At 34.9% G+C, this 12,603-nt stretch overlaps 1 protein-coding gene across 1 annotated transcript in view; it reads right to left on the bottom strand.

The window, feature by feature from the left end:
- Window positions 1-1,795: 1,795 nt before the first annotated feature.
- LOC109859610 (serine/threonine-protein phosphatase 2A 56 kDa regulatory subunit epsilon isoform) overlaps window positions 1,796-12,603 on the bottom strand; it is a 17,859-nt gene continuing 7,051 nt past the window's right edge. The window contains exons 2-9 of the mRNA XM_020437998.1: window positions 4,231-4,427; window positions 3,908-4,102; window positions 3,644-3,774; window positions 3,336-3,453; window positions 2,791-3,066; window positions 2,464-2,693; window positions 2,095-2,261; window positions 1,796-1,992 (exon numbers count right to left, since the gene is read on the bottom strand). Of these exons, the coding sequence (XP_020293587.1) occupies window positions 2,099-2,261; window positions 2,464-2,693; window positions 2,791-3,066; window positions 3,336-3,453; window positions 3,644-3,774; window positions 3,908-4,102; window positions 4,231-4,427 (1,310 nt within the window). The 3' untranslated portion in view covers window positions 1,796-1,992; window positions 2,095-2,098. The remainder of the gene's footprint in view (window positions 1,993-2,094; window positions 2,262-2,463; window positions 2,694-2,790; window positions 3,067-3,335; window positions 3,454-3,643; window positions 3,775-3,907; window positions 4,103-4,230; window positions 4,428-12,603) is intronic.

Raw genomic sequence — 12,603 nt, 5'->3', positions numbered from 1 at the left:
ATTATATATATATATGTATATATATATATATTTATATATTTATATATGTATATGTCACTCTCTCTGTCTTCGTATGAAGATTTTACATAGCGAAGGTGTGAAACGGAGTGTAACGCAAAAAGCGAGCACAAGTCGTGTGTGCAAGTTCCGTAAGAAATGTTCGATGAAGTTCTAACAAGGAAAATCATCGAAAAAGGAAAAATCCGAAAAATGAACAATGGAAATCGTGCATTCCTCGATTTATCTCCGTGAAAATGAGCAAGCGGTCATCCATATTTTTTTCGGTTAACTATCTATTTTTTTTTGTTTTTTTTTGTTTTTTTTTTTTTTTAGTTTACTTGTGGCTATTTATTATTTTTTATCATTGTCGTTTATTACTCCTTCTCCTTGTTTAATTAATTCTTTATTGTTAACCATTATCGTTATTCGTAGTATTAATTACTATTATGCAATGGTAAGAAATTTTTAAAAACAATCCCACGTTTTCCTGAACGTTGCCAGTTTGTGTGGGAGCACAGCTCCAAAGTAGATTTCCCTTAACATCTGCGCGCGCGTTGTATCACTTAATTACATGTATAAGCAACGGATGTTTTTTTTTTGTTTTTTTGTTTTTATTTTTTTGGTACAATCAAATCTGGTTTGTCTTCGTTTCTTCTTTTTATTGTGTTATTACCTTTCTCTCTCGTTCCTTCGCTCTCTTCCTCATTACCCCCCCCCTTTACTTTCTCTCTATTTAAAAAACAACATATATATCTCGTTTCTCTCTCTCTCTCGCACATCTCATCGTCCGTCCTGTGTCTGCGCGTAATTAAATGTTATTTATTTTTTTTTAATTATTATTATTATTATTATTATTATTAATATTATTATTAACATTATTATGTTCGTGTATGCTAATGTCTTGTCGCGGCTTTTCACGTTCTTGAAAAACAGAGTTTTTGTTCTAAAGCAACACCGCGGGCACGCAGTCACAACAATCTTACGTTAGTAGTAGCCTACATCGGCCTCTTGTCTCTACATACGTTTTACACGTGTATTATTTTCATATTTATCGCAGTTTGGTGTGTGTATGTATGTGTGTGACGTGTATCTCGTATTTCATATTAATTATAATTCCTCTTTTTTTCTTTATAATATATATATATATATATACTGTATTAAATATATATAAATATATATAGATGTATATATTTATATATATTTCTGTTTTTTTTCTTTTTTTTTCTTTTTTTTTTTACCTAATTTTTATATTACGTACCTGTTAATTGGTTATCGTTAATACGAATATATTATACATATATTCAAAAAACCTCTTTGCTAACTCTTTCTCGAGAAGAGCAGCGACTACCAGCATAAAGGATTTTGACCAGCTATCTCTCGCTGGCCGTCTGTAAGAATGCACAAAATATGTTCGCGTTCAACGAAAAACGAACGTAAAAAATCACACAATCACAACGTGTGTAGACTTTGTCTATTCAAAGTGTTTACACCGCGATTATATTATTTCCTTTGACTGAGAGAACGCAACAAAAGTTTGATCAAAGGTCTGTCACATTGTTGCTTTGTTGTGTACTGACATCGAGTATATCATGCAAGGTCATGCGTCATAACCCTAACGCTCAATTGTAATCGGACGAAACGGAAGAGAAACCGAAGCGCGATATACATATATTATATATATAAACACTTAGAATTAACTAATGGTCATATTGCTGCTGTGTTGTTATTGTGTTGTAAAAAAATGAAATTATATTTAACTGTATATATCGTCTTTTCTTTTTCATTTGTTATTTTCTTTTTTTTTTTTTTTCCATCATTTCGCGATATTTTACGGTCATAACTAATAAAATCAATTACGTCAAAAATGTCATCATTAGACAATTTGTTTCGCTAAGAATAAGGATTTTTTTTTTTTTTTTTTTGCAGATAGTATTTGGACAATCGACGTGAACTAAGGGTTAATAATCGGGCAGCATGGTGCTCTATCTCCACCTAGAGAGAAACAAACAGTACGTTATTTAAAAGATATTCATTTGATTGTGTACATATATATATATATATATATATGTGTGTGTGAATGCGTAATATTTTTACCAGCTCAGGGGCGGGTTCGCGTCGTAAGTGGTGTGTTAGTGGCAGGAACTGGATTATTAGTGATAGCATTGGTGAGGGCATTACGTTCAAGAGCATTGCGTCGCTCTATTTCCAATTCTGCCAATCTCTTCCACAATTCGTCCCTTTCTTTTTCTCTTTTCTTCTCTCTGCAATTCAGATGTGTTAGAGCAAACAACGCGATGCAAAGAAAAATTTTTTATATATTTATTTCAATTAGATTAATAATTGAATTGAGATTTTTGAACGTTGAATTACAAAAATCAAAGTCAAATTAAAACTCAAAAAGATTCAATTTTTGATTCAATAAGTAGTCATTTTTTTTTAAAGGCAAAAAGAATTCGAACTCACTTTTGTCTCTCAGACTTATAAGTGGCAGTAAGTTCATCAAAGAGCTTGCTGTTCATTTCCATAAATGTTTTTAAAACGTTATAAACAAGAGCTACAATCGTCTGATTCCAATGCTCTTTGCTAATTCTGTACAACGCTGGAAACATAATCGCCATTATTACATGGTTGTTCTCCTCGATTAAAGACATTATATACTCGTTATTCCAAAAGTATAATGCTCTCTCCGCAACCTACAAACATACAAAAGTGATAAGTTTTTCATAGTTTTTTTTTTTTTAAATTTGTCGGTCAGCGTGAATTGCTGCATCATATCACTCGCTTACTTACCTGAAAGTGTGGTGAAGATACGCAGCGTGCAATTTGCCTGAACAAAGGTTCTTGTATTCTAACAAATTGGCCAGGTTCAATAACATCCAAAATTTCCTCGATCTCGCCGAGAAACATCACTTCTTTTCCGCTGCATGTTTTAGGCCAGAATTTAAGGAGGCCTCGTATAACTGGTTCTGTTAAAGTCGCATCCTTTTCCAGAAATTGCACCACACAATAAGCTAACTGCGCGTGATATAGTGATAAACATTTCACTTTATGTAATGGTAACAGCACCTGCGCAAATACAATATTTTAATTATTGTGACACGTAAAGTTTTGTCGGATACATTTTACTCTATTGTTTATGCAGCTGTTTGGATCTTACTAGAGTTGCTTTTATATACAAAAAAAAAAAATTACTTGAAGAACATACATGTAAAGCAAAAAGTATCAGATAATAAAAAAGTATCAGATAATAAAAAACGATAAAACTACGATTTAAAAAATTCATATATAATCGTATAAAAATCAAATCAACTTGATAGAACGTAATTTAATCGTACCTTAACCAAAAATTGCTTGTGCTCAACTTTTAAAGGAAGAGCAAATCCATTAATAATGCTACCCAAAATTTCGAGAAGTTCGCCGACTCCGTTGAAATGTTCCGTTTCATACACAAACCTGAAATAATAACAAGATTTTATTACGTACCACTATTGAAATAGAAAACAACATGAAATAAGCATGATGATAAATCAGCACATGAACAAAATTACACAAATGAGGTTTTCACTTAATTAATAAATTTACTAGAAAGTAGCAGAGCACATGTATACTCAAAAATACACAAGTGTTTAAATCTTTCTGTTACCTCAGAAAAATGTTGTTTATTTGTTTTCGTATGAAGGCTCTGAGACCCAGGAACTTGCCGTAAATACGATGTAAGACCGTTTTCAGAAAATCTCTTTCCCTCGGGTCTTCAGAATCAAACAAATCCAATAACTGTAACAAATCCAATAACATATAATATATATAAATGATATAATGTAATATAACATATAATATAATATATATAAGTATGTCAATTTATGTATTTAGTATTAATTATTTAAAAAACAGTAAAAAAAAACTCTACCTGTAACACAAATTTTTGGTCGATAACTTTTTTGCCAATGGCAGGTTGAAAATCTGAAGACTCGAGAAACCGAAGGAAGACTTCGTACACCAACTGAAGATGAGGCCAACTCGCCTCCAGGGTTGGATCATCTTCTTCTGGATCAAAATCCGGATTTTCACTAGGTGGCAATGTACGAAATAGATTGGCGGAAACCTTTAAACACAAATACATGCAAACATTTAGCTTCAGTTAATTTCTAATTTTGTGTAGAACTTTTTTATGTATATTAAATACATATGTATATATACATTATCTATATTAAATACTATAACTTTACGCACCATTTTAATAATTTCTGGATAAATCGGTTCGGTAAGAACACCTCGTCCTGCAGTAATATATTCCACTAATTCATTGAGCGCACTCCGTTTAATTTCCTTGCCTTTAATATCAGCCATTGTATCCATGAAATCAAATGTGACGCAACATTGGCGGAGCTTTTTGATAAACAGTTCTTCTTGATCTGCTGCGTTAACATCTACAACAAACAGACACCAAAGTTCAATTCAAATTATTGCCATTGTATATATCTAAAACTAATCAAGCTGTTAACACAGTTTGTTTTGGAACCGCATTATCTTAGCAACAAAAAGAAAAAAAAAATAACAGAAAACACCGTATACACATATTTAACTATTTGTAATTGTTTATTCCGTGAATGATAGTTCAATAAAATGTTATTTCTTTTGCTCTGTAAATGTGTAAGCAAACAATCTACTTGAGCTGATCAAAACATGAGTCATACAAGTTATTCTGGTATTATATAAAGATTAAAATGCTGCTGTTTTGTGTATAAATAAATTAAATATATATATATATGCGCGCGCGCGCATACACACGCACACACATATTTACATATAAAAATCACAGGGGAAGAACTCGATAAGTCAATTTTTTCAATTTTGTTTTTGGCGTTATTTTTGGTAGTTAAAATGGAGTATTTTAATTATCCAAAGCGAGAAAAAAAAGAAATTTTTGATAGATTCCGAGATATAAACATTTTTATAAAAACGTGTAACACAGAAATACATGTACGTTTTGAACTTTAGAATCGCTCTCTTCTAAAATTACAAAAATGTGACTTATCAAGCTCTTTCTTTGTGATCTTCGTATATATATAAACTATGAAATCATAATGTATTTTATTCCAAATGTGCGTTTGATTTAAAGTTAATTTTTCACGTGCGAGATATGACAAGGTAAATAGAAGAGTTTTTATATTTCTCTGTTAAAATACACACATCGTGATATCTATGTTAATCATTTCATCAACTATTCTCGTCTCTATCGAGAATAATTTTGACCGGTATGAAAGACCTCGTTACGTATTTTTTTCTATTTGTTATATATTTTTTCATAAGTTTCATTTAATGTTTTTAATACAAAAAAAACTGTTACAATATATCTGTATAGTTTTGCTTTCTTTTTATTATAATTATTGTAGATGATTCGCTCTGTTTAAAAAAAAATATATATCTGTGCAAAAACGGTTTGGTAGTCAGTCGAAGATCGCGTTCGCACGTTGTTGGTTCCCCATTTGCATAGTCACGAGTTCACGGATTTTTGTCACGCGGCTCAAAATTAGGACCGATCTTTTTCTTGCAGAAACGGTGCTTATGCGTACCTACAATATGTTATCGAATTGACAATCGCTTGTTTTTGCGCGCGCGCGCGCGCGCGCCGCACAATAGCTAACGTAATTTACATTACAAAAAAACTCTTCCAAATAATTTGCATTGCAATATACTTTTCGAATTAAATATTTCTATATTTATATATACATATATACGAATGAATACATTGCACTCTGTGATATAATTGCTTTATATACGTGCGGCTTTATATGTTAGAGAGAGAGAGAAAGAGAGAGAGAGAGAGATAAGTAAGAGAGTGATTTACTCTGAAAATAAGTATTCCGTTCGACGGACGACGACGAAAGAAACTCATTCAGTGTCATTTGTTCGCTCCGGTTAATTGCTCCATTACTGCCTAACCATTACCGACGGCATTTTAGCGGTTAGGAACACGAAGATATACGTAAGATAGCGTAAGGTGATACACACGAAGATAAAATACATAGACTAAGTTGCGCCCACGTGGACGCGCGCGAGAAGAGATAAATTTCATTTTTAATCCCATTCTATAATGTTCAGAAATGTAAATTTCTAAGAATTTCTATTGAGCGCGAAACAAAAGTGTTTTTATCAATAAACTGTGTATGTATTTATATTATTGTGTAAAAAAATTATTTTCTATATTAAATAAGAAAAATTGTCTCTGATTGAAAAATTTTATTTCGAAAGACGTTTTATTTCGCGCAATAATAAATTTGAGACACTATATCTATAACTCCGTCCGTGTGTGCAGTCCAAAGGAAAACACACGTAAAAGCTAATCAGTTTTTGACCCGTGCGTCTCTCTCTCTCTCTCTCGCTTCGGGGGGATGATGGCGTGTTGCAACGCTCGGCGGCAAATTCGCTCTTCATAATGGCACACAGCGTGGCCTCAATGACTTTATCAAATTATACCAAACTCCGTCTCTCCGCCTCTCTGTCTGTCTATCTATTTTGTGTCTATCTATCTATCTCGTTCTTCATCTTATAACCGGCGAACCGTTACGCTGTGCCACGACCGAATCGCGACACAGTTGGACAACACACATCCTGAGGCAAAAAATTGGCAGCAACGAATTATACCTATGTTATATATTTGTCTCTTACAATCTGCCGCTGATTTTTCCGGTCTTGCCGGTTATGCACGTTAAAAAAAAAAAAAAAAGGCAAATACCACCCGGAGAGGAAAGAATTGATCGCTATACTCGCGCGTCGCCCCGTCGTTATTATTATTGAATGGTGACATTCTAACTCGCGATTCAAAATAGTGCCGCTTGTAGCAAAACACAAGTTCGTAACACATGTCCAAGAGACATATTTAGATGTTACTAAGGTCACATTGCAACTATACACACACACACACACACACGCGCGCGATCTTATTATTATTGTCGCGCGTTAAGAAACGTTCTTTTACTTATACGTGTTACTTTTAATAGAACGGCGCGATTCGAATCGCGTTCGTTTAACAAATAAAATCGCGAAAAAATTTACTTCACACTCTTTCGAAGAGAAAGTGGAAACCAAAATTACAGAATTTTTATCAAAATGCCAATTTAACAAGTACCCGTAATTGCAATTTGCCCGTACATTTGCCGCGTTCATTTAATTTTGCAAATTAGAGGAGTGGCTGTTTTAATTCGAAAATTTGTGTATTCGTCTCGATCAATATCACGGATTGGTCAATTATTTGCGTTCGCGCGGTTTTTACTTCTTCGACGGTTTTCTGATTTTCGGCGATGCCGAAACGCAAACGGTTGTTGAGAACGCGATTGTTCGATATTACAAATTTCTTCTTTTTATTTTCCAAATAACTTTGAAGAATTTGTTGCAACATATCGGATCATTGATTCATTCACGAAGTAGAGAAGCCGTGACCGTTGAAGATCACGATTCATCCAAGTTTTCTCACACAACTTGGTCTTTGATATAATTTTCTTACATCGGTGTGTGTTTAAAACTAGTTAAACGTCTGTGACCTTATTATTACCTTTTTTGTGCTCTGTGATACACACCGCGTGACTCTCATTTAAACTTCGACTAAGTTTATTTCCGGATGAGAAAAAAAAAAAAAAATTCCAGCGAAAAGGGTAGAACCCATCACAAGAATCCGTCACGGGAATTCTATTTTCGCTTTGTTCGAATTATGCGAGTTAATAAAATGTCATTTCCATAATCAATTCGCGTGTGTATCCGCTGTTACACGGCATAGTTAAAATGAATTACGTATCGCTATTTGTGCGATACGTAATTACGAATATATATATATATATATATGTATATATATATATCTGAGCAAATTTGCGTCACGCCTTGGCTGCGACAAGGTGAGAGTGTAATTAATTTTTCATCCGGAGGGTTTCGAAGGTTTAATCGATCGCCAGACACATACAATTCCCTTCCATTGAAGCTTTTCCCGATACACACCCTCTAAATGCTTAGTGGGTGGCCGAAGAAATGCCGCGATCGAGGTTGCATGATGACGACGGTTGAACGGCCTTAATACAAATCCCTTAAATCCGGCAAAAAGGCAAAGAGCAGAGAGAGAAAAAGAGAGAGAGAGAGAGAGAGAGACAAACACAAAGGTCGAAAACGCGAGAATCTACTGTCGCGACGCGTCGCCGTCGCAAAAGCTCCGAAAATAGCGTTACGTGTCCGCGCGCCTCGACCCCATTCGTTCGTTCTCCCTCGGCGTTACGTGCGCGTGATCATTTAGCATGCACATATTTATAATTTCATTCATAACGCGACATGAACACGTATCTTCACGTATATACGCGCATATCCGCGCCGTGCCGCGCCGCGCGTGCGACGGCGCTCTGCGTCGATTTAGCTGCGCAAGAGAGGGTAAAGTGGTGCTGTGTGCGAGATTTGTAAAAATATTTTCACTAGCTAGATGATTACGAAAGAATATTTTTTGCTCCTTCTTTCTCTCTCTCTCTCTCTCTTTTCCCTTTATCGCAATAGTTTTTAGAATTTCTTAAATCAATTGTTTTTTTTTTTTTTTTTAATTTTCAGAGAAAATTTGGTTTGAAAGTGCATAATTGCAAAACACGCGACTTTTGTGTTACGCGTTTCTATTCGTTCTTGAGATTTTGTTCGCGTAAAAAGTCTGTTATTTCTTGACTCGATGTGATTGTCGTAAAAAAATTTTTACTTTCTCTCCCCTCCCGCCCCTAAGAAATCAACTTATAATTGCGTTGCTTAAACAGCCGTGGTTGAAAGAAGAATAAGGTTGCGCATGGAAGAAAGAGAGAGAGAGAGAGAGAAAGAGAGCGGCAGGTAGTGTTTATTCTCTCATTGATCACAGAAACTGATTTTAAATCGGTTTTTTATTATTTGAAACACAGACCGAAGGGTTGCGTATAGCGTAATGGCAAGGAATTCGCCCGAGGGGAGAAATTCGATCCGTCGCAGTTGTCAGAATTGAAATCAACCGATTCGGGGGAAAAACAATATGCTTTATATTCGCCGCGAAATATAAAACGCAGATTGATACAACGACAACAACAACAACAAAAAAAAGAAAAAGTAGAAAAGAAAAAACCAGAGAGAAAAAAAAATGAAATAAAAAAAATATAAAATACATTTACAATGTAAAAAGTGTAATAAACTAATAAAAGTGTATGAACTAAATAAAAACCGTAAACTTTGATAAAATAATACAAGTGCAAACTTAAGAGAAGATGAGGAATTGTGAGAGAAAAGAAGAGAAATGAAAAGCAAACTAGGGGGGGGGAGGGGGAGGGGGTGGAAAGAACGCGAAAGACCAGAAGACGGGGGGTAGAAACGTGAAAGGAAGGTTGGCGAAGGAGTAGAAGAGGCGCGTTACAGGCAGGTGGTCGCGTTGCGGATCAATACTTCCACCGCTTCTCTAGGAGGTTCTGTCAGGTAGCCTCTTCGCCCCCTTTCCAACCCTTATCCCTCTCTCTCGGCACACTACGCTTCCTCCTTCTCTTTCTCTCTTCCACTCTTTTTTCTCGCTCTCCTCTCTCACGTCTTGTTTTGCTAGTGTCGTCGTCTGTATTTCATCCCTCCTCCTCTTTCTTTTCCTCTTTGATCTGTGTTCTAGACGTTTTTCGATCCTCCTTCTCTCCCCGTTTTCCGTCACCGTGTGTTTTCCTTCATTCATCGCATTCTTTCCTCCCTTTTTTTTTTTTTTACGCCTCTTGAACGTAACAAAGAAATGCATGTCAAAAAAGTTAGAGTATGTATGCTCACAACTTTGCACACTACCGATATTATGAAGAAAATTATAAATTACGCAATCATGTGATACTGATGTGTAATTATTAATGTAACAATTTAGCCGTTTAGCGTTACATAACGTGTTTGGGTTTTGTTTTTTTTTTTTGATTTTTTTTTTCTGTTTTCGGCAATATATTGTGCATAAGGAACGTGTAAACATTATTCGTCTATTCATGGTGTCTACACAGCGACGTAATTACATTACACCACAGTATATTGAACTTTTCAAAAAAAAAAAAAAACAAAAAAAAAACAAAATACAAGCAAACTTATTGCATCTCGCAATATGTTGCAATTAAATTAACATGTTGCGTAACATATATTCCCATCACGTGTGAATTACAAATAAAAATGCAATTAAACAAACCAACATCAATAAAAAAAAGTTAAGATAAGATAATTCGCGCGTTTGACACGATCCCTCCCGTTAATCCCTCGTGTGTTTTTTTTTTACTACGTGGCAAGAGACTGCAATTTTATCATATATACGAAAACGGGGAAACGCGCCTCTATAAAGTACAAACACAGCACTCTGCATAGTAATTGAAATTTTTGTTTTTTTTTTCGTGTACATATGTACGTGGTGGTCGATTAATGCAGTGCGAGCGCGTTTTTTTCTCTCTGGTGCATTATGTAGTCGAGATTACGCGGTACGAGCGCGACTTAACAGAAAGCGTGAAACTAAAACGGTAGAAGCTTATTTCGCCCACTCTCTCTCTCTCTTTCTCTCTCTCTCTCGTGCCGCGCTGAAAAAAACGCACACACACAATCTCATCCTCGTGTCTTCCTTGTTCTCTGTTCTTGACAGTGACCGTGGCTATAAAACGATTCCGTCAAGTAGGCAGAAAGAGTACTTATTAGAATACGGTTCGGTATATGCGATAATATTGTGATAAATGTCCGACTACTTAGCGCATAACACCACTTACGAACATATGTATTATTAAGACAGGAGATTTGCTATATTAAAACGACTATAATATAGATATTTTTTCTCGAGATAAAACTCGAAATTTTTTATTACAAATAAGCTTTATTCCAAAATAAATGTAAAACATAAGATATATATATATATATATATATATATATATATATATCTTATATATATATATATATATATATACAGGGTGTCCCAGAATTGGTGTGACATCTCTTGTAGGCAGGTAGAAGGAGTAAAACTGAGTCGGCGCTGATTGGCCTGATTTACTCAACAATTACTCCTTTATTATAAATAATAGAAAAAAATGGTTCAGGATTTTTCGACTCAGGTTTACTCCTTCTACCTGCCTACCAGAGATGTCACACCAATTCTGGGACACCCCGTACATATATATATATATATATATATGTATGTATTTAGAATTTATGTTAAACCTTTGTTTATGTGAATTTTATTTTTCACGAAGGACATTTGTCGATTGTTCCAAAACTATTTTTTTGTTCAATCGAATAAAAGAACGTCAAACCGTTCAATATATCATAGCACATAAGATTTCTGTGCGATGTTGCTTACTTTTATCGATTTTGTTAGATCTGTGTTATCACCTGGACGTAAATAAAAACGACAAAAAAAAAAACGACAAAAAAAAAAAAAAAAAAAAAAACTGCAATCGCGCCGGTAGTATCTTTCATTTCACTTCTGCTTCTATATTCTTACGCACACGCGCTCTTCTTTCTTAATATGGATCGGAATAAAACTCCGCCGCGCGCATAAGAGCACATCCGAACAAAGAGCACTATTAATGCTCCCACTTGTGCATGACGCATAATTCAACTGTGTTTACGTCTGACATAATGGTTTCACGACTTCGCAATTGCGAAATTTTCTTTTCAACCGTGAAACGCACACGGGGGGGGGCGAGATACGGGGTTTTTACATAACTCCCTAAAGCGCCTTTTTTTTTCCCCCGCTTTATTTAGTAAACACAATTATTTTATGTACACATCACAATTGCAAGCAATATGTAGTGTACGTACACATCACAATTAGAATCTTTGATCGAGAAACAAAAATTAGCAAACGAGATTAGATTCATTAATATTAGAAGAAAGATAGATTTTTTTTAACCGACCACAAATTAGATTATCTCAACTAACTTCCATCAATAACTTCCATCTCTGAAACAAGTTTGCTTATTAAATATTTATTAAGTCAAGATAAAACGTCAAAGACTGAAAACACTTTTTTTAAAACAAGATTTTTTCAAGTTTATCGCGCAAACCTGACGCAAAACATTAAGATATCGAAATTTTTCAAAACAGCATTTTGTTTTTCGTTACAAAACCCATCGAGAATTTTATAAATATTGCGGGGCGTTTGATACACATCGCGTCACAATATCACACTTTGTAGATCGCAAAATTTTCTCCTCATCGGCGCTCGATCAAGCATCGCGTTTGTACGAGTTTATATAAACAGCGGTGGAGAAAATCACGATATCTCTCTCAAAGCGAGGAGTTTCCGACTGTTTTCCGAAAATGTGAGAACGCGTTAAGTCGCGTACAAGACTTGTTGCGTACATTCGTATCCGAATATGCATATGCATGTGCATCTTCATTTCTCTCTCTCTCTCTCTTTCTGTCCAATCCGAAGATGTCTCCGTCAAAATCTATCTTTCTTGTTCTTCTTTTCAAAAAACCGACTAGAAGTTCGTCAACTGCATCGAGATTCGAACGACAATGGAATGCAACTACCTCTTAAAGATTGATGTCCTCGTGAAAATCTAGTCTGTAACAAACGCGCGCAGCATGATTGTTCGAAGGAGATTCGAAGATAATAAAACTTCACACGAA

This window comes from Pseudomyrmex gracilis, unplaced genomic scaffold (assembly GCF_002006095.1).
Source record: "Pseudomyrmex gracilis isolate BER0280 unplaced genomic scaffold, ASM200609v1 scaffold_271, whole genome shotgun sequence".
NCBI lineage: Eukaryota > Metazoa > Arthropoda > Insecta > Hymenoptera > Formicidae > Pseudomyrmex > Pseudomyrmex gracilis.
Note: the sequence above shows the minus strand (reverse complement) of the source record. Positions and strands in the feature narration are given on the sequence as shown.